Source organism: Anguilla anguilla, chromosome 8 (assembly GCF_013347855.1).
Source record: "Anguilla anguilla isolate fAngAng1 chromosome 8, fAngAng1.pri, whole genome shotgun sequence".
Taxonomy (NCBI): Eukaryota; Metazoa; Chordata; class Actinopteri; order Anguilliformes; family Anguillidae; genus Anguilla; species Anguilla anguilla.
Window position 1 is genome coordinate 40921389 of NC_049208.1, and position 22390 is coordinate 40943778.

The following is a 22390-nucleotide window of genomic DNA, read 5'->3' on the forward strand; positions in this document are numbered from 1 at the left end:
CATCCCCGGCCTGGTCGCCACGCAGTCTGGGGAGACACCCCTGCATTACTGCACCAGAGTGGGCAACACCGACTTGCTGCAGGAGATGCTGAGCACCGTACCGCCCGGCCGGCTGCAGCACGCCGTCAACAAGCACGCCAAGGTACCGCGCACACACTGGGGGCGTGGCCTCAAACACCAGCCCCACGGGACAGTCACAACCATAATCCCAATTACAGTCAGCATTTACAGTACAGCACGTTTCATCACTTTACAAGGGTCTCAAAGCATTGTTTTATGGGGGATGGGGGGTGAGGAGTCGATTCTGCCGGTGCTGACGGGTTGCCTCCACTTGAGTGGCCTCACTGGACCTGGCACTCACCAAACAATGAGGCAGAGAGGGAGGGACTTTTTCAGCTAGCTGAACTGGAGGGAAATGTACCCGAGGCAACCCCTGGGCCTGTGCAATAACAGCCACTGGGTGTTTAATGACCACGGTGAGGTCAACCTTGGTTCAGCTTCTCGACTGAAAGGCGTGATGGAAGGGGTTTAGGAGTCTGGTAAAGTGGTCTCCCCAGGGTGCAGCTTGCTCTATTTCTCACCGGTCGACTGAGGTGAAGTGGTCCAGCAGAAATTCCAGACAACTCTGGAAACAGCCCCGAATGTAGGGAAAAAACAGTGGTCAGGCAGGGAATCAGGAAGTGTAAAGAAATGCTTAGAATTCTCTGGGTGATGCTGACTGGCCTGATGCTGTTTGGTTGGTCTTGTGGGCACACTGACAGAACGGCTGGTCGCCCTTGCTGCTGGCAGCGGAGAGGGGTCACAGCGAGGTCGTCCGGATCCTGCTGCAGAACCACGCCAGGGTGGACGTTTTCGACGAGGTGAGGCTGCCTGTTCTCTCTTCCCCGGGAAGAATCCCCCTTCCTCGGTGGATCTCCTGCCATGCTTCCTACAGGCCGGCTGTGTGGCACGGTGCTTAGGGAGCTAGGCTTGTGACTGCTACTTTGAAGAGGTGTTCAAAAAAGAATGCAAAGATTTGTTCCTCAGAGTTCATGTCAAAGTACACAGTCAGATTCTATCTGGTCCTTTGCTACCTCTTTCACCATCCGCACACTTTTTACCATTGTTGTAATGAACAGCAATGGTCCTATTTATGTTTGAACAGACAGAGCCATTACAGCTATTGTATTTCTGCAAACATATTGCCTTGCTTATACGGGTAGAACAATGACAACCATTGTGTTTTTCTGAACACATTTGGCCTTGCTTTAAACAGGTAAAACAATGGCAGCTATTTAATTTCCACAAACATTTGACCATTTTAACTGGGAGAGCTATCACGGTTGGTTATTTTATCTCTGGGTTATTTTATCTCTGGGTGCGCTCACCTGGGGCTCACCTTGGGGCGACATAGCTCAGGAGGTAAGACCGATTGTCTGGCAGTCGGAGGGTTGCCGGTTCAAACCCCGCCCTGGGCGTGTCGAAGTGTCCTTGAGCAAGACACCTAACCCCTAACTGCTCTGGCGAATGAGAGGCATCAATTGTAAAGCGCTTTGGATAAAAGCGCTATATAAATGCAGTCCATTTACCATTTTACCATTTACCTGACTCAAACGGGTAGAACTGCAGCGGTCATGGCCTTTCTGCAGCTGTGACACGGCTGGCCCCCGGTGTTTCCCTTTCCTGCATCCAGCACGGCAAGGCTGCCCTCCACCTGGCCGCCGAGAACGGGCACGAGGAGATCGCCGATGTGCTGCTGTCCCACAAGGCCTTCGTGAACGCCAAGACCAAGCTGGGCATGACCCCCCTGCACCTGGGGGCCCAGAACGGCTCCACCGGCCTGGTGAGGCTGCTGGTGGAGGCGCACATGGCCAGCATCGACGCCCTCTCCCTGGTGAGTGTCTCGGAGCGCCGCGCCACCTGAGCGTAGCTAATGCCGCCCAGCCGCCAGACGCGTCTCAGCCGTTTCATTGGCCGAGGCTGTACCGCGCTGAACCGGCCGTCCAATGACATCGGGCCTTGATGGCTGTCAGAAGCCGTGTTCTCTGCAAATGACCTTTCCGAGCCGTTTGCCACCGTGAGCAAACGTTTGTGGTAAACAGACTAGGTTCAGTTTTTAAATGCCTGAATGTTTATTGCCTGATATTGACTGCGCATGGCTTTGATCTCAGGAAAATGAGAGTCAATGTGTTGCTTAATAAAGCATCTAAAATAGGGCCTTGTAAATCCTTATATGGCCTTATAAATAAGGCCTTCTAAATCCTTCACTTCAAAGAGTTTTGTGGTAATTGCATTCATTTTGTATAGAATTTATTTATTTTTTCTCTCCAGTTTTGAAATGCTCAATCTTGCTTCTGCTGCGGTACTTTACACAGTGTTTATTGTTGATTCAGAAGGATGTAGCACGTGCTCTCCTCTGAAGCATGCGATGTCAACCTTTGGTTCCTATCACACCACAGTTCAGTTCAATTCAGCACAGATACGCAAGTGTCAGAGTCAGACACTTCTTGTGCAGTTCAAGAAGCAAACTCATGGGCAGCCGATTGACCAGTAGAGGTCGCTGGTGTGCAGTTAGATGCGGTTATCCCAGCTGACTGAATCTCTGGGCGATGCTGGAGCCGGTTGTGCTTGGTGCTGCAGGGCTGCTGGCACACTAGGCACAGGCATGATCTGGATTCCGCACCAGACCACGGGACCCGCCTATGCACTAGCAACACAGGATGAGCCACCCTGTAGTGTTGAACGTACATTACATTTTTTTACAAAATACTTTTGAGCTTATGAACGTTTCAGGGATTTATGCAACTCCTGACACATCAAAATAATTACTTTTATTTTTTTATCACTGTATATGGACATACAGTCAATGGGGTGGCTGACTCTCAGCCCCGACGTAAGACCCCTGTGCGACCAGGGGTTTGGTTACTCCACCATGACGCTTTCTGTACTTCGGTCCCATCTCCATGTGTAACATTTTCTGCTTTCCCCCTGTCTGAAAAAAGGAAAAAATGCATAAGAAAAAAACAATTAATAAAAGCTGTGGCCTCTGTAAGTTGCCTCTGATTTGCTGTGTGGTGTACGCAGTAAAGCCTTGATGAGAAGCAATGAGATGCTGGATTGTGTTCCCCTCAGAGTAAACAGACACCCCTGCACCTGGCGGCCACCAGTGGACAGCTGGAGGTGTGCAGCAGCCTCCTGAACATGGGGGCCGACATCAACGCAGCGGACATCGTGAGTCTCCGCCCTGCCGCTGTTTCCTGGGGGACGCTGCGTGGGTTGGGTCTGAGGAACCTGCGGCATGTGACCTGCCTCACCCGCCTCTGTCCCCCTGTCTGTGTCTGTGCCTGTCCTGTCTGTGCCTGTGCCTGTGCCTGTCCTGTCTGTGTCTGTGCCTGTCCTGTCTGCGTCTGTACCTGTGCCTGTCCTGTCTGTGTCTGTGCCTGTCCTGTCTGCGTCTGTATCTGTGCCTGTCCTGTCTGTGTCTGTGCCTGTGCCTGTCCTGTCTATGTCTGTGCCTGTCCTGTCTGCGTCTATACCCGTGCCTGTCCTGTCCTGTCTGTGCCTGTGCCTGTCCTGTTTGCGTCTGCCTGCCGTCTGTCTCTGCCATCTGTCCGTATGTCTGTCCCTGCAGCACGGACAGACCCCTCTCCACCTGGCGGCAGAGAATGACCACTCGGAGGTGGTGACGCTCTTCCTGAAGCACCGCCCCGAGCTGGCAACCCTGGCCAACATGGAGGGCGCCACCTGCACCCACATCGCCGCCTCCAAGGGCAGCGTGGCCGTCATCAAGGAGCTGCTCAAATTCAACAAGGGGGGCATGATCTCGGCACACAACAAGGTCAGACCTGGCAGCCACTGCAAACATGGCACGCACTGTGTCATTAGAGAGACTCTTCAGTCTCTTCCTGATTATAATGTAGGATTACTTAATTTTGTTCCTGCTCCAGATTATAGTGTGGGATTGCTTAATGCTGTTCCTGCTCCAGATTATAGTGTGGGATTGCTTAATGCTGTTCCTGCTCCAGATTATAGTGTGGGATTGCTTAATGCTGTTCCTGCTCCAGATTATAGTGTGGGATTGCTTAATGCTGTTCCTGCTCCAGATTATAGTGTGGGATTGCTTAATGCTCTCCCTGCTCCAGATTATAGTGTGGGATTGCTTAATGCTGTTCCTGCTCCAGATTATAGTGTGGGATTGCTTAATGCTCTCCCTGCTCCAGATTATAGTGTGGGATTTCTTAATGCTGTACCTGCTCCAGATTATAGTGTAGCATTACTTAATTCTGTGCCTACTCCAGATTATAGTGCAGCACTCCTTCATTCTGTTCCTGCTTCAGATTAATTTGTTGGATTCTCTTATTCTGTTCCTGCTCCAGATTATATTGTAGGATTCTCTTATTTAGTGCCTGCTCCAGATTACAGTGTAGGATTCTCTGTTCCTGCTCCAGACGAACAGCTCCTCCCCGCTGCACCTGGCAGCCGCTGGAGGGCACACGGAGGTGGTGAAGGTGCTGCTGGAGGCGGGCGCTTCGGCCGCCGAGGAGAACGCGGTGAGTGACGAGTTCGGGGCCTGCAGGGTTCAGCACGCCGCTGAGCGCACGCTCGCTGCTCAGGTTCTGCTCTAACGCCGTTTCTACTGCAGCGGCGCAATACATTACAGCGGGCAGGTATGGACCTAATTAGGAATTAAGCAAGGAGTTACAACCTGCTGTACACTGCTGTAAATGATTCTGTTTTGTCAGTATAACTTCATATCTGTGGTGTTTCTCAGAGTCCTACAGTGAGTAATGAGAGTCCTAATAGTACTTTGCTATGTATTAATAGGGGAGTATCATGACAGACAGAGTATGTTTTGTGTTTGTGTCTCCAGGAAGGCATGACGGCCATCCATTCAGCAGCAAAGAATGGGCACACGCACATCCTGGATGTGCTCAAAGGCAGCATCTCCCTCAAAACCAGCAGCACCAAGGTGTGTGATACTGTTATTCTCACTTAGCCCACCGGTACAAATCACAGCTTCCAAACGGATATGCTGTTGCATATAATGTCACAGATTCCTCATTCACTCATTTTTCAAAATGTAATTATGAATGCAATTATTTTGTTATTTTATACAACTGGTTATTATCTTTCTTATAGAATAAATCTTATGTTTCCATACATATGACGTACTGTGTTTGTGTGCGTGCGTATCTGTGTGGGCGGCTGTGTTTGTGTGAATGTTTATCTGTGTCTGTGTGTGTCTGTGTGTGAATGTGTATCTGTGTGTGTGTGCATCTGTGTTTGTGTGCGTGTGTATATGTGTCTGTGTGTTTCTGTGTTTGGGCCTGACTGCCTCCTCTCACAGACAGGCCTGACTGCGCTCCATGTGGCAGCCTGTTTTGGGCAGGTGGACTTCGTGCGGGAGATGCTCACCAGGGTGCCGGCCACCCTGCGCAGCGAGGCCCCGAGCGCCAGCGGCTGGGAAGGGGCACCTGGGCGCCAGCAGCCCCCCGAGGTGCCAACCCCCACCCCCCGAAACATTTGCCCAATTTCACAGCACAGAGAACCACCCCTAACATTACCCACAGCACTACCCTTACCATCCTGCCTTCAGTTATCACTGCTGCTGTTGTTGTTATTGTTGTTGTCCATGGATGTGCTGGTGTGTTGAATTGCTGATGTATTTGTGTGGGCACGTGAATAATATGTGTGTTTATGCATGATTGCATGTGTGTGTGTGCGTGTGCATTTGTGTATACGTGTTTGTGTGTGTGTGTGTGTGTGTTTGAGTGTGCACACCTGTGTGTGTGTGCATGAGTGTGTGTGTGTGTATGGGAGCACGCGTCTTTTTGCATATGTGTGTGTATGTGTGTGTGTCTTTCTGCATGTGTGCTGTGTGTGTGTGTGTCTTTCTGCATGTGTGCTCTGTGTGTGTGTGTGTGTGTGTGTGTGTGTGGGATTAGTGTCTGTGCTGTTGTGCATATGTGTGCTCTGTGTGTGTGTGTTTAGTGTCTGTGCTGTTGTACATATGTGTGGAATGTGTGCTCTGTGTGTGTGTGTTTGTGTGTGTGTTTAGTGTATGGGCTGTTGTGCATTATGTGTGCTCTGTGTGTGTATGCGTGTTTGTGTGTACACGCCTGTGTGTGTGTTTAGTGTCTGCGCTCTTGTGCATATGTATAGACTGTGTGCTCTGTGTGTTTGTTTGTGTGTGTGTTTAGTGTATGGGCTGTTGTGCATTATGTGTGCTCTGTGTGTGTGTGTGTGTGTGTGTGTGTTTAGTGTCTGCGCTCTTGTGCATATGTGCAGACTGTGTGTGAATGTGTGTGTGTGTGTGCGCGTGCACATGTGTCTGTGCTGTTGTGCATATGTGCGCTCTGTGTGTGTCTGTGCTCTTGTGCATATGTGCGCTCTGTGTGTGTCTGTGCTCTTGTGCATATGTGCGCTCTGTGTGTGTCTGTGCTCTTGTGCATATGTGCGCTCTGTGCTCCAGTCAGGGTACACTCCTCTGCACCTGGCTGCGCAGTCGGGCCATGAGAGCCTGGTGAGGCTGCTGCTGAACTCGCCCGGCGTTCAGGCGGACGCTGAGACCGACGTGCAGGCAGGTGGCCCTCCTCACGCTCTACAGCAGGCCACTGACATCACTCCACTCTGTTTATTTCAGGGCCTACACACATACTTTTCATTTTCCACTTCTTTAACATGAGCATTTCCAAGAAATGTAAATGTATGTTATGACTAGACCCCCACTTGGATATTGTCTGGTTTTTAAGGGGACCATATTTCATGTTTAGCGCGCTGTTTATTCCAAAGTGTTTTGGGAGGGCGGGCTGAAAGAGGCAGACTCTGTGAAGGCCTCTGTTTGATTGACAGCGTCTCCTCCCCAGGGCTCCACCCCTCTCCACCTGGCGGCGCAGAACGGGCACACGGCCGTGGTCGGGCTCCTGCTCAGCCGGTCCAGCTCCCTGCTGCACCTGAAGGACCGGTGCGGCCGCACCTGCCTGCACCTGGCCGCAGCCAACGGGCACATCGCCATGGTGAGGGTTCTGCTGGGCCAGGGGGCGGAGATCAACCACACCGACAAGGTGAGGAAACGCACATCAACCGGACTGGAAGGTTCTTTTCAGTCTCAAACCCCCTGCTACTGACATAGCAGGTGTGGTGTGGGGATGGCTGGTTTAAGCAGCCACACCTGCCTGGGTCAAGCTAATTAGACCTGGCCAATTGGATAATTGGTTAGGTCTAATTAGCTTGACCCCGGCAGGTGTGGCTGCTTAAACCAGCCATCCCCACACCACAGCAGGGTTTTATTTTATTGCAGTTTGCAGCTGTAAAAGTTTGCGGTCCACATTCACGGTTTAGTAAGAAGACCATAAATGGCAATTCATCTTAACTTTACAAGCTTGGGCCTAAAGCTGCTAGACTGTGACATGCTGTGCAGAAACTCGAGACAAAGGCTGAATGTGTGGCTAGGACACAAGGCAAGATGAGTGAGGAAACATCAGCCATGTTTTCTGGGAATGAAAAACCTACAGTCCTGCTGAACGGGCAGTAGCAGAACATCCTCAGAACCTGAGTGAAAGGAACACTCAGTTCCTCAGCGAATGGCCACTATTGGTGAAGTCCCCACGAGGGGCTCATGCCAGTGTGCGCATGCGATCCGCCTCAGTGGCGCCATCATGATGACACTGCAGGCTCCCTTCCAGAGCGTCTGGACTCCCCTGCACTACGCGGCCAAGTCCGGCTGCCTGGAGATGGTGCGCTTCCTGGTGGAGAGCGGGGCGTCGGTGTGCCAGGAGTGCCGGGATGGCAGGACGCCCATCCAGTACGCCGCAGAGGAGAACCACCAGAGCACCGTCAGCTTCCTGCTGCGGAGAAGCAATAACACCCTGCGATTGGTGGAGGACAGGAAGGTGAGACCGCCCTCCAGCGCAAGCTTAGACCACCTGAGCCGCTCTCTTCCCTATATAATGTGCGTGAGAAGCGTCAGGTCTGTAGCAGGCCTTAAGAGTATCAACGTAACATTTTTCAATCTGAATTGACTTCTGGTAATGCCAATACAAATCCCAGTCCATGCAGTTCTTTCACAATTACTTATTCCTTTTCAGTATTTAATCTGAAAACTTGAATACTTTATTCTGTGCACCAAGAATGACACAAACCTACACATGGCTTTTTGTTAAAGTTGGACACAAGAGGGCGGTATAGATTCATTTTGAAAGGTTCCCCTGCTTCCTGTCCTATGGAGTTATCCAAGCTGGACTGTTCATGTATGTTTCTGTGGGTAACAAATGCTTGATTTTGGTAGGGAAACAAAAATCATGTTGGTAAAAGGTGAATTAATGAGAAGAGTTTATGCATTTCTTGACCTTTGTAAACTTTCCAAGCAGACAAATGAGCTAGATACTACATAATACATTTCCCCAGTTCATCTTTTGGTTAGAGTCAGGTGAGCACAGTCCTTCATATGCTCAGAAAACAGAGATAAATTAAAAACTTTGGTTACTTGTTATAAGAAAGATGACAAATTAAGGACTGTTACATCTACTGAATAATTGGAAATTGTATAATCATTGAATAATTGAAACAACATTCTTTCTCATGTAATTGGGAATAATAACATCATGGTTTTTAAATGTCCTGTTTTCAGTATATTTCAAGACACAGCTTAAGGTGAACCATGTCCAAATTAATTGTCAAAAACTAATTAAAGGAAAGCTATACATGTGTTTTGTTGCCAAAACGTTTATAATTGCAGTACATTGTGTGTCTGTTTTTTCTGAGCAGTTCATCTTTGACCTGATGGTGTGCGGTAAGCTGAACAGCAACGCGGCGATCGAGGAGTTTGTGCTGTACTCGGCCGCCCCGCTGGACACGGCGGTGAAGCTGTCCCGCGCGCTGGGCCTGGCCGCGCTCCGCGAGAAGGAGCGCTCCATGGACCTTCTGAACGCCGCGCGCTACTGTGAGGGCATCGCCGCCGAGCTGCTGACCGTGGCCTCGGGCGGCAAGAGCGCCGCCGCCATCCTGCGGGCGCTGGACCACCGCGGCGCCAGCGTGCTGGACTGCCTGATCGAGGGCCAGCAGAAGGCGGTGGTGGCGCACCCGGCCGTGCAGAAGTACCTGAGCGAGGTGTGGTGCGGCAGCCTGCGCTGGGCGTCCTGGAAGATGGCGCTGCTCTTCTTCTGCCTGCTGGTGTGCCCGCCGCTCTGGCTGGCCGTGTCCCTGCCCCTGCGCCACAACTTCAACACCGTGCCCATCATCAAGTTCATGAGCCACCTGGTGTCGCACATCTTCCTCCTGTGCCTCTTCATCCTCAGCATCGTGTACCCGCCGGTGAACCCCGTGTACCTGGGCCGGCTGCTGCCGGGCTGGAGCGAGTGGCTGCTGCTGGCCTGGCTGTCGGGGATGCTGGTGTCGGAGCTGACCCAGCCCGGGGAGCGGGCGGGGATGGCCTGGATCCGGGTGCTGGTGCTGGGCTTCTCGGCGGTGGGCTTCTTCTGCCACCTGCTGGCCTTCGCCTTCCCCGCGCCGGACCGCCTGCACTGCCTCTTCGCCCGCAACATCTTCCTGGCGGTGGCCATGACGCTCAGCTTCGTGCAGCTGCTGGAGTTCCTCACCTTCCACCACCTGTTCGGCCCCTGGGCCATCATCATCAGGGACCTGATGAAGGACCTGGGCCGCTTCGCCGTCATCCTCGTCCTCTTCCACACGGCCTTCACCATGAACCTGTCGGCCGTGTACCAGCCCGTGTACCCGCCCGACCCGTCCACCGGGGGCAACGGCACGGAGACGCAGACGCCGCTGGACATCTCCATCCAGCTTTTCTTCGCCCTCTTCGGCCTGATCGAGCCCGACTCCATGCCCCCCCTCGGCCGCTCGCCGCCCTTCGCCGGGGTGGTGACGCACGTGGTCTTCGGGATCTACCTGGTGGTGACGGTGATCGTGCTGGTCAACCTGCTCATCGCCATGATGAGCGACACCTACCAGCGCATCCAGGCGCAGTCCGACACCGAGTGGAAGTTCGGCAGGGCCGTGCTCATCCGGGACATGAACCGCAAGTCCGGCACCCCGTCCCCTTTCAACCTCTTCACCCACCTCTTCTTCTACATCAAGATGCTCTGCAAACACGGAGGTGAATTCTCATTGGTTCATATTTGTTAAATGGCTTCTGCCTTGTTCGTTGACTATTCTGCTGTCATATGAAACAATTATGGGCTATGAAAACAGCAAGTATAGCCAATGCTCTGTAAGATATCAGACATACTCAAATGTCTGAATGTCAGATATCATCAATTTGATGATTTTTCATTTTACAGTTTACAGAAAGATGAAAGCCAATAGCTTTTTAAGTAGGGTCCATGTCCATGTCCATGTCTTTTACTCTTTGCAAATTAGCAACCATTTGCAACTGTTTAGCAGTGACCAAAATGCACGCCCATTCTGTGTAAAAAGTGCTGTATCTCAAATCACAAACTTAAAGTGGAATTGCACTTTATAACACTTCTGCTTCTCATGACTGATATTGTCCTTCTAATGAATGTGTCGGCCTTCATTTTTCGATTAGTTATTTCATTATGTTAATATTTTATGCTGTTTTGTTGTTTTCCTTTACAAATGCAGGAAGTAGACCCAGGCAGTTTAGTGTCGAACTCGAGGAATGCATATCATTGCGTGACTTCTGATGTGGGCATACCTGCAGACAATAACATTAGGTTGGTCGTAGAAATAGTGTAATAGTATGACTACTAGCAAGCGAAACCAAAAATGTCTGAGGACAAAAGAGATTTTGTTTTTGATCATGGGATTGTTGTGCCCTATCGATTCGAGCCAGAATACACAGAAGAAGAGCTGGTTAATTTTCAGGCTGATCGTGCAAGAGCGAGTCAGGAGCGGGCCGAGATTGAGGAACCACAGGCTGTTCCCAGGACAAACGGCAACTGGTGGTAGACATCCTATGTATCACAGACAGACGCGATAGCGTTAGCCAGCCCGCATAGTACCTACCTCGAGCGGTTCGATCAATGATGGAAAAATGGTGGGTACAGCTCCAGGCTTCAGACGGTCACCTTGGTAGTCGGTGCCTTCAATGTGGTCGCTGCATACCCTTAGTCCTCGTTTGCGAACTTCTTTGGCTGTTATGTTCGGGTGTCTGATTACATCCAGCCATGTCTGGCACAAAGTTGCCTCTCGTGGAAAACTATGAAAATGTGCTTTCAAGTCAAGTTTAACGGGGGCATTATAACAACCGGGTACAATGCACCTCATTATTACACCGATATCACATCAAACAAAAGCTAGCAGACGTTAGTTTGTTAGATTTCAACGCTAAGTTAACGTAATGTTTTGCTTCGCTTCTTCTCGATTTGCCACGAAACAAAATTTAAGAAGAAGAAAAAACCAGAAACCGTACTACTATGTGGACTTGCGCTAAAAAAAAGAAAATGTCTTTGTTTCTAACATTAGACATTTAAAATGAAATAACTAATCGAAAAATGAAGGGCGACATATTTATTAGAAGGACAATACCAGTCATGAGAAGCAGAAGTGTTATAAAGTGCAATTCCCTTTAAGATCTGTGGAAAATTTTACTGAACCTCCACAAAATTCTCCATCTAGATTAGTACTGTTGATAGGTGCTTATACAATCCTTGTTTAAATAAGAGAACTTGACACATATTGACACATCGAATCACAAACTTTGATCCCAGTGTCAGGTCCACATTTCACACATCTGGTTTGAGGGTGGGTAAGTCTGACCCTGGATCAGTGGAATGGTGTGGAGAGAACCGGGAGTGAGGTCCATAGGAGATAGGACCTGCTGGCATGTGGTTCTGACTCACTGTGGTCCATAGGAGATAGGACCTGCTGGCATGTGGTTCTGACTCACTGTGGTCCATAGGAGATGGGACCTGCTGGCATGTGGGTGTGACTCACTGTGGTCCATAGAAGATAGAACCTGCTGGAATGTGGTTCTGACTCACTGTGGTCCATAGAAGATAGAACCTGCTGGAATGTGGTTCTGACTCACTGTGGTCCATAGGAGATAGGACCTGCTGGCGTGTGGGTGTGACTCACCGTGGTCCATAGGAGATAGGACCTGCTGGCATGTGGTTCTGACTCACTGTGTTCCATAGAAGATAGAACCTGCTGGAATGTGGTTCTGACTCACTGTGGTCCATAGGAGATCCCTGCTCACTGTGGGTGTGACTCACTGTGGTCCATAGGAGATAGAACCTGCTGGAACGTGGTTCTGACTCACTGTGGTCCATAGGAGGTCCCTGCTCACTGTGGGTGTGACTCTCTGTGGTCCATAGGAGGTCCCTGCTCATTGTGGGTGTGACTCTCTGTGGTCCATAGGAGGTCCCTGCTCACTGTGGGTGTGACCCTCTGTGGTCCATAGGAGGTCCCTGCTCACTGTGGGTGTGACCCACTGTGGTCCATAGGAGATCCCTGCTCACTGTGGGTGTGACCCACTGTGGTCCATAGGAGATCCCTGCTCACTGTGGGTGTGATCCACTGTGGTCCATAGGAGATAGAACCTGCTGGAATGTGGTTCTGACTCACTGTGGTCCATAGGAGATCCCTGCTCACTGTGGGTGTGACTCACTGTGGTCCATAGGAAATCCCTGCTCACTGTGGGTGTGACCCACTGTGGTCCATAGGAGATAGGACCTGCTGGAATGTGGTTCTGACTCACTGTGGTCCATAGGAGATCCCTGCTCACTGTGGGTGTGACTCACTGTGGTCCATAGGAGATCCCTGCTCACTGTGGGTGTGACCCACTGTGGTCCATAGGAGATCCCTGCTCACTGTGGGTGTGACCCACTGTGGTCCATAGGAGATCCCTGCTCACTGTGGGTGTGACTCTCTGTGGTCCACAGGAGGTCCCTGCTCACTGTGGGTGTGACCCACTGTGGTCCATAGGAGATAGAACCTGCTGGAATGTGGTTCTGACTCACTGTGGTCCATAGGAGATCCCTGCTCACTGTGGGTGTGACTCACTGTGGTCCATAGGAGATCCCTGCTCACTGTGGGTGTGACTCTCTGTGGTCCACAGGAGGTCCCTGCTCACTGTGGGTGTGACTCTCTGTGGTCCACAGGAGGTCCCTGCTCACTGTGGGTGTGACTCTCTGTGGTCCACAGGAAAGGTGTGCTCCTCCGAGGCCAGGGACCTGATGTCCGAGGAGGAGGAGGTGGACGGGCTCTCGGACACTCGCTCTCTGGACGTGCTGGCGCACACGTCTGTGGGCTGGATGAGAGGCAACAAGAGGACTCAGATTCTCCCAGAAGGCACGTGCAGCCGCCTCTTAACTACACCTTCCCCTCAAAATTAGGTCTAATACAAGAATAGTTTCATTAGCGTGGCCTAGATCACACTGCAGATTTGATTTAATATACTGTGTCAAACTGGGGTTTGAAGAAGTCAGCCAGCTTTCTTGATGGACTTGGTGATCCAGCTCCCTACTCCACACCGCAGTGAGATCCTCTCATTGGCCACAGCCCTTTGGGAAGGTAGAATTTCCTGCTTCAGAGCGTCACATTGCTTAAAAGATGTCACTGTACATGTTTGTTACAGTCAACAACGTGTCAACAAACGTATGAGGCTACCTGTTTGAGTTGTGCTGATTTTGGGCATGTTTGGTTTAGGTCCCACAGCTAGGGTTTCCAGATACCCAGATTTGGACCGGAATGTCTGATTTTCAAAGTATCTTTACAAGTCAAGTGGTTTGTGGTCCTGGCCGTACAATATAAATGTCCGGTCTGAATAATTGATTGAAATTGACTGCTAGTTTGTAATGAATCTTCCGTCTCCACTGTTTCCTCTATGACCCCCCCAGTCCATGACTGGTTCTGACCTCACTATATGAGCAAGCTTCAATCTGCCCTGTTTCACCTATGTGTGTGGGAATGGTGTCCATTTATTGTTCATTCTAAATCTGGCAACCCTACCCCGCAGGTGGCTTCAGGTCCCCCAGGCAGAGCGGACAGGTGCGTGTGGAGCAGGTGACTGATTGGCAGGCAGTTGCCCTGCGTTACCTGGCCCTGCGGGGACAGAGCGACGGCACCCTGCTGGAGAGGGACGCCGCCCCCCACAAGGAAGCGGCCGCGGCTCAGCGGCTTCGCGGCCTCTCAAACACAGTCTCCTAACCGGGGTGGGGGGGGGGGGGGGTCCCGACCCCGACCCCGACCCGCAGCCTCCTCATACTGTCTGATTCAGCAGCCCTTGTTGGTGTAACAGTACCTGTGGGACAGATACCTTTACAAATAAATTTTACAGTTTAAGGTTCATCTGAAGGCCATGAAACACCTATTTCAACATTTTCGGGAGCAAGCCCTTAACTCATTTTTATAATTTACGACACTTGTCTCCGTCCAGCTCAAGGCCTCGAGATATTTTTTGCGAAGGTACAAAAAGCTGACGAGTTCCAGGCTTGAGTATGAGAGCAGAGGCCTGCCGATATTCTGAGCACTGCCCATAGGCCGGATTGGGCCCGTTTTAAAGCACTCTGGAATAACAAGGTAATGAATTTACTCTGCCTGTCAGACTTGCACACAGGGTTAGGAAGATTATTTTGACAAAGTATTCCATCACCGAATACTGAACTCTCAGTTCTGGCTGTAATGCACCCTTTGTAGGCACTCCTAATGAGTTCATCTTTATAGCTTTTACAAACGTTCTTTCTCTTCGCTCAGCACAACAGCGAAGGCATGTTTAATGTGGCAATAATTTACTGCTGTCGATTGCAGTTTTGACCTGGCATTGCACAGTTAGATTATTCTGTGTCCTCATGCTGAAACACATTTTACATTTTTCTTCTTACCGCTTACTACTGTTCAGTATGGTTTAAATGAGCTACGAGGCTAAAGGACCTTCCCTAGACTAAGTGCAAATTCTGCACTTCCTGTGTAGGCAGGAAACTGAACAGGTTTCAAATATGGATCCAATTATCAGGTGTTAATTTTAACAGCAACAACCTTTAAAGCTGGGCAGTTGGCCTCTCACAAAACAAGGCACCTTCTTCCTGACCACATTTGACTGAATAAAGCCGGTCCATTACCAGTGAGAGGTGTGTAATACACAGTATATGACTTTTATATTTGTGTTTGCTTTGCAAACTTACTTGGCCTGTGCTTTTCAATGTGATGTACAGTACATTCTTTTGGTATACTGATATGTAGGTGTTATTTTGAGTTACAGTGTTAAAAACAGGCAAATATGGCAACAGTCATAACTTTGTCAAAGTCTTGCACTAGTTTTCTGATTAATCTTAAGAATAATCTTGCTTTCCTTGTAAAGTGTAAAGTGTTGTTTTAATCTTCCTTGTGTATGCATAGAAATTAACATATCTGTTAACATTACCCAAGGTTCTTTTCAAAAATGAAACTAGCCAAAACAGCTGTAGCCATGAATGAACTGTAGTATGTGGTAAATTGAGTCTTTCTTCTCCTCAGAGAAGGTGATGAGACCATTTCTTTTCTGTTACAAGTAGAGCGGGACAGAATGTGCTTACTTTATAATTCACATATTTTAAACAAACGTGTTATTACTCAGTTAGGACTCCACTCCGCTTAACATAACTTTGGACAAGAGGGGAAGGTACAAAAATAGCCCTCAGTTTGAAAACGTTTGGGATGTACTCTTCTGTGTCTGTTTTGGGGTTTTTTTTCTTGTTCATGCTGTTCATTTGTGTTAACCTGCCAGCTGAAAGATTAGTGGAGCAGGGCGGAGAATCCGTCTTAACAGAGTGAGAGCACATTGTGTGGTTGCAGAGGGGCCCCTATAAGCCAATAAAATCTGACATGTTGTTTCAAATGTTGTGGCAGCGTTGGCGCACTAATGTAATCTCAAATGACAGCTATGAGCGCGTGCATTCACTTTGAAGATGGCTACAGTTTATTTTTTTCACCGTAGTTGCGAGTTAAAGATTTATTGTAAGACCCTTGAATGTGACACTGGCTTTAATGTGAATGGCCAACATTTGTTTTCGTCTGTGCAACGTTTTGTACAAAATAGCCACTCCACAGAGGATTTGGCACATTCCTTAGATGAGAACTGAAGGCCAAATGAAGAAGATCAGGCAAACATCCAACATTTTAAAGCACTGCACTGCACGCATATATCTGTGTACATTGCGCCAAGCTTCCTGATACAGTGTTAAAGCAAAAAAGAAAAAAAGGAATACTGGTGAATAAAGATCCTTTGAACAATATTATGAAGTGACATTATTTCTTCTTGCAGTTTGTGATTTTCAGAACTACAGTTTTAACATACAAAAACATTGACAGCATCCCTTTACTGAAATACATTTGAACTTGTTCTCTCCCTGCCTCCTCTCTTTGGAGAGCGTTTTATTTGAAGAGCCATTTTACTGGCACAATACAATGCTCACTTTTAGTTTTAGTGGGAGTGCAGAAAGTCTAAGAAATTTAAGTTGAAAAACTTAAATTGATCATTTTCCAAAACCAAAATGGTTGTCTTGTATCAAATCCATTATGCAAACAGTATATGGATGAATCTGAAATCACAATATGTTCTCACTTATCGTCTGGAAGAAAGCTTGCTTGAGTTACCACTGTATATTCTGGAGATAATTTGTTTGCCAAAAGTGAATGAATCAGTACATACAGTACATAAACACACACATGCATGCATGCATACACACATACAGTGTGTACATACATGCATACACACATACAGTGCGTACATACATGCATACACACATACATACATACTGTACATACACAGATACATACACGCATACATACATGCGTACACACATACATAAATAGGGAGGTCCAACCTCTTTTGGCGATCTTTCAGAAAACATATTTTGACAGTTTTTTTCGCATGTATATTGTCATAAATGCTACAGTATAATCAAATAACAGCATATAAATCACTAACTTGCCAGAATATAACTGTTTGCTTTAATACGATGTTAAAAATGAGTCGCTTCCTTTGGCATGTAATCACTATTGTTGGAGGGAAGCGCATCATTGCCTGTGCAATTATTAGGGTGGGGTTCTTATCTTCATCAGCATTAACCAATATTTAGTGGTATTCATATAGTTAAACTAATGTAGTGCCCGCACTTACTCGGGTATATTGTTATGAGATGCAACGTTTCATAAAACATGTACTCTCAAAGCGCTATATGCGACAAAGCGTCTCAGTTTCAAACCGAGCGGCTTCAGAATTCTATTGCAGTTGGGGACTTGAATCAACGAGGCTCACACCCCATTTGTAAAAATAACATGCTTTATACCACACTGTAGACAATATATTGGTGAAGACATACATATAGAAATATTGTTGTTCAAACTAGCTTAACCAGTGAGATAGCCATCAGAATACATGTAGCTACACTGGCAGGTTAGCTGGATGTGGCATACTATTCCAGCTGCTGGGGAATCTCAATCCAGAAGGTGGTGCACGTCTCCTTTTCACCATAATTACAAAAAACACCCATTTGTAAAACTAAAAGGCTTTATACCACACTGTAGACAAGATGTTGGCAAAGATATGAATACAAGAATATCATTGTTCAGTTGAGGCTTAGCTGTCTAGCCATGTCAGAAAACATTTCCCAGTATAATTTAGACAAATCGAAATTGAACAGTCAGGATGATGTCAAGACAAGATTGGGCTACAATTTTAATAACATTTCATTTCAGCAATACAAAATCCCTTCTGGGGTTATTTTGAATAAGATAGTGAGCCCCACTGTTTTGGTGCCATTTCACTTCTGAAATGGCTGTAGAATCCCCTGCAGCTGTAACATTTTTAGGACATTTTTTAGGACATTTACGAACGTATGAATAAATAATAACCAATTAACATCTAAAACATTTCACTGTGAGTTTTTCTTGTGATAAAATGTGTTATAATGCTTTCAGTGTGGTTAGATTTTTTATAATGACCCCACTGACTTTGGTGAAGCATTAAGTCCAGGCCCAAATACTCAAACAGAATCAAATTAACAATCATTTCTGACTCATAAAGTAAAAAAAAGAAACATTGTTAAACTGTCATTGCACTTTTGAAACAATTTAATAGCTTTGTCTACTCAGATTTTGTACATTTCCTTGTTAAATGACCTGTTCAAGTGAGCCCAGATGCCAGTTTTGTTTTTATGTTTGTGTGTGGAACGCCTATTGTGATTACATTGCAGGCAGAATGTTTGAGCTCCCTAACATAAATACATACATACATACATACATACTGTAGCAGGAACAGGGGTGTTGGGGTAACAACGCAGCCGAGTTTGATAACGAAACAACAAACAAAGGTAGGAGCAATCGTAATTTATTTAGGGAAACTTACAAACAGCGGGGAGGGGAATCAGGCAATCAAACAAAGTGCGTAATCCATTCTCGTAGTCAAAAGTCCGTAATCCAAAGTTCCAAAGCCAATTCGGGTTCTCACAACAAAAAGGGGTTGATGCTCAAAACAGGTTCTCAGTCAGTCCAGGTCACAACGATAATCACAATTCTCTTTTTAACAATACTCTCTCCACCAACGCGTTTCCCTCTCGGTACATTGCCACGATTATAGTCCGTGGTTCCTTTTTATAACGTGAGTCCTCAGGTAACCAAGGGCATACAGGTGCTTCTCATTGCTGCCGGAACTCCAAATAAGGCTTGTGGGTGTAGCCAGCATGCTCTGATGTATCGGCTCTCAATGACCAGCCCCTGGACCTCCGCCAGCCAGCTGCCACACATACACACACACACACACACCTACACACACACACACACACACATATACATAGACACATACATACATATACATATATATAGATACATACGTATACACATATATATATACATACACACATACATACATTATTCAGTATTTTTATTGCTTAACAATTACTGTGAGAATTTTGGGGGGTTTATATCTTTAAAAAAATCAACCAGAGACTGTTTACACAGCCTGTAGAGCGTAATTTCTTTTTCTCCCGTCACTGGATTAACCTTCAGTTTCCCCCAGGGAGTAGCCTATGTTTAATTAGTATGTTCCTCTCTCCTGCATTTCCTCAGATGTGCGTGGACTGGCCCCATGTGTGCGGGTTGTCAGTCAGAGCTCCTGGAGCTGCGCGCATGAGAAAGGTGCAGCTGTGACAGGGTACTGCGATGCTGGGAAATCTTTGCAGACGTCAGTGCAGAGGGGAAATGTGTGGGTCGGCTATGCTCCACCCCGCCACCAGGATAGCTTTCCAAGAAAGCTTCAGCCCATTCCCCCCGTTGAACAAAGCCTTGACAATATGCTGCCAAAACGTACCAAAATTATACATGTACATTATACATGTATTGTCTATTTATTTGTTTGTTTGTTTGTTTGTTTGTTTTTATTGACAGATGTCTGTCAGCGTGTAGTACTTTCTCATAGCATGCGTGCTGGAACCTTCTAACACTTTGTTTACCTCCTTGGATGACAACTGTGAGCCAGTCAACAACCAGAATATCCATGCATTCATCAGTGGTGTGATCACTGCAGTCATAAGTGCTTCCGCATTTCCTTATTAGTTCTTCTCATAAATGTCATCCGGTTTCTGCGGAAAGTCAAGGAAAGAACATGTTTGCATAGGGAAAGAGCATTTGACAGTCTTCCAAATTATTAAAAAACTTCATATTTCTCTCATGTTTCAGCCCTCTTACAAGTGGCAGACAGGTCAGGGGCATACAAAGATTGGTCTTGCTATGGAGGCCAAAGAAAGAGAAACCTCTTATTTCATTATTTTTTCACAGGGGGACCAAAGCACCTTCCAAGCACTGCAGTTAATGTATATTGGAGCATAGCATTGCTATGGCTTGTACTCATTGCTATGGCTTGCATATATTCAATAACACCATTTAGCCAGGGCTGTAAGCCCTACCATGTGGTCGCCAATGATGATTTGTATTGCGTCAGACTACAGGGTTGTGAGGGCGTGAGGCAGTCACTGCCAAGTGCCACTGGGTAAGTGAGTGGGTAAGCAGTCTACTGCATTGCGTCATGGCATGACAGCTTTCCACACTTCTAAAGCTTCCCATCCTGGAGTGGTCAATGTCGATCCGACAAGCCTGCACTCACACACAAGTGGACCGTGTGGAGCACTGGTGAGGAACAAGAGTCTTCAGCTGTCCAAAAAGTGTACAGTGCATCACAAACCTGGCCTCTCAGTAAGGGAGGTTTTCATTGATCCTTGTCTCACTGTGCACCAGACTCCTCTAGTTCATTGGGGTGCAGAAAACTACCCATGAAGTGTAATCCTACAGTGAAATGGCTGCACAGCTCTTCAGAGTGGAAAGAAGTAGCAGCTGGCAGTGACCTTCTTTAGAGGAGGGTGTATTCTCCTCAAATTTATGGAGGGTAGTACAATGATAATGCCAAATTTGGAGAAAAGAAAAAAACATGGGTGAATATTAGATAATAAAAATCAAATGCATCAGACTGAGTTGTGGTATGCTGGCTGTAAATCAAAAGATTCATTCAGAGGACAATGATGGAGGAATCAGACCACCCTGAGTTAGTCCACAGACAGGCATATCCAGTCATCCCCAAGCACTATTCAAGCAAGTATGGGAGAGCAAAGACTTCTGGGAGCTCAGAGGAGACAGAAATAGGGATTTTATTCTTTAGCCACTTCATGAGATAACCACCAGCTGTCTTCAGAATCATTGAAAAATGCAGTGCTATTGCCACATTATCTGTTTCATTGTCTGCGAACTGTGACTTTCAGGCATATTTAACATTAACTTCTATCTGTGTGTCAAGTTTATAAACAGCCCTATTGAATACTTTAAATGTTTGAATGTATAGCATAGTAGACAGGTACCTATGGAAATGTTGGGTGTGAAGCACAGAGAAAACCTGAACCAAAACTAAATTAATAAATGACTGTCCTGTATCACACATGTATGACTTTTATCAGTTCTAATTTTTCATTGTAGGATTTCTCGGCGGAAATAAAAAAAACAGAAAGCCCATATATTTAAGGTATGTCAATCTGCTTAAACCATACAGTAGTGCTGTACTTTCAACAAGGCCGGATTACATTTCTCTTTGTCCTATTTGAATGGCAGTAAAAATGTTCGCATATTGGGGCAACATCTTGGTGCTTTGTCTAGCTTTCTTCCACGGTCCTATTTTGGGCTCGCATGCAGCGTTTCTTCCCAGTGGAATGTTTGTCATGAAGAGAGAAAAAAAGTTTTCTATATATATGTCCCCAGAGAAAGGTTTCCAGGATTTCTGCCAGCATGGAAATACCTTAATTTGTCAACAAGTGCTTTTTTCACATGATTGAGTTAGAAGGCCCAGACGAGCCAGGGTTTTATAGCTGCTGTGGGCGATCTCCATGTTATAGTCGTTAAACGTGTGAAAGTGTGCCAAATTGTTAACAAAAATGGGTCAGCATGACAGCCTGTTATGTGTGGGGATCTTTCAGATTGCTGCACCTTATATCATTTTTGGCTGGACCGCAACAGCGGGGCCAGCCCTACAAACGCGAATGTCTGTGAGTGACTAACTGACTGAGTGAGTGATGAAGTTACACCATTGGTTGGCCGGATCACGTGTGTTAGGTCCAGCCATATATTAGGTTTTAACCTGGTCTTGTTAATGCTAATGTTCTTACATCCTATCATGGTGTTATACATTATTATATGAATTTATTGCATTTATGTTTCCCTGGTTATAAGAAACTGTACATATCCCACTGAAGTTTCCTAGTTTATATCCAGTCGAATGTTATAGCTACTGTACATTCTGATGCTCGTTAAAAAGAAGAATCACAGATTGAATACATTATTATATGAATTTATTGCATTTATGTTTCCCTGGTTATAAGAAACTGTACATATCCCACTGAAGTTTCCTAGTTTATATCCAGTCGAATGTTATAGCTACTGTACATTCTGATGCTCGTTAAAAAGAAGAATCACAGATTGAATATCTGTATGAACATTTCAACTTGTGTCACTCACTAATGGTCCTATCCTAAGGCTGGGAGAAATATCCTTGTGTCCATGTTTTGTTCAGTCACTCATAACATCAACCTTTTGCACCCCATCCTCCCAACACACACACACACACACACACACACACACATAAATGATGCTATGATCAATCATACAGTGAGAACTATATTTTTTCCTTTTTAAGTGAAAAATACTGGAATAAATGTGCTCCAAATGTTTAAAGATATTCGGTAAAAGGGACACTGGGGGAAAAAAACACTTCATCAAGGTAAAATGCTATCATTTCTGTTGCTTCCTTGAAATCAGCATCAAAGCTGGAATCCCAGAAAGACTGTGATGCAGGGGTTTACAGGAAATGCACTATTGGACGTGACAAAAATAAGCCCACAAATTGCCACTCCTGGGAGATGGCGACCAAGAGAAGATCCTTGGGATGTGCACGCTGCTTCTGAGAGATGACTCATCTTAC

The 22390-nt window shown here is 46.9% G+C and overlaps 1 protein-coding gene across 1 annotated transcript in view; it reads left to right on the top strand.

The window, feature by feature from the left end:
- trpn1 (transient receptor potential cation channel, subfamily N, member 1) overlaps positions 1-16169 on the top strand; it is a 32305-nt gene extending 16136 nt beyond the window's left edge. The window contains exons 15-28 of the mRNA XM_035428168.1: positions 26-142; positions 762-860; positions 1673-1873; positions 3112-3210; positions 3611-3817; positions 4428-4529; positions 4850-4948; positions 5327-5476; positions 6452-6559; positions 6846-7043; positions 7665-7871; positions 8746-10090; positions 13102-13248; positions 13916-16169. Coding sequence (XP_035284059.1) covers positions 26-142; positions 762-860; positions 1673-1873; positions 3112-3210; positions 3611-3817; positions 4428-4529; positions 4850-4948; positions 5327-5476; positions 6452-6559; positions 6846-7043; positions 7665-7871; positions 8746-10090; positions 13102-13248; positions 13916-14106 — 3270 coding nt within the window. The 3' untranslated portion in view covers positions 14107-16169. The remainder of the gene's footprint in view (positions 1-25; positions 143-761; positions 861-1672; positions 1874-3111; positions 3211-3610; positions 3818-4427; positions 4530-4849; positions 4949-5326; positions 5477-6451; positions 6560-6845; positions 7044-7664; positions 7872-8745; positions 10091-13101; positions 13249-13915) is intronic.
- The last annotated feature ends 6221 nt before the right edge of the window (positions 16170-22390 follow it).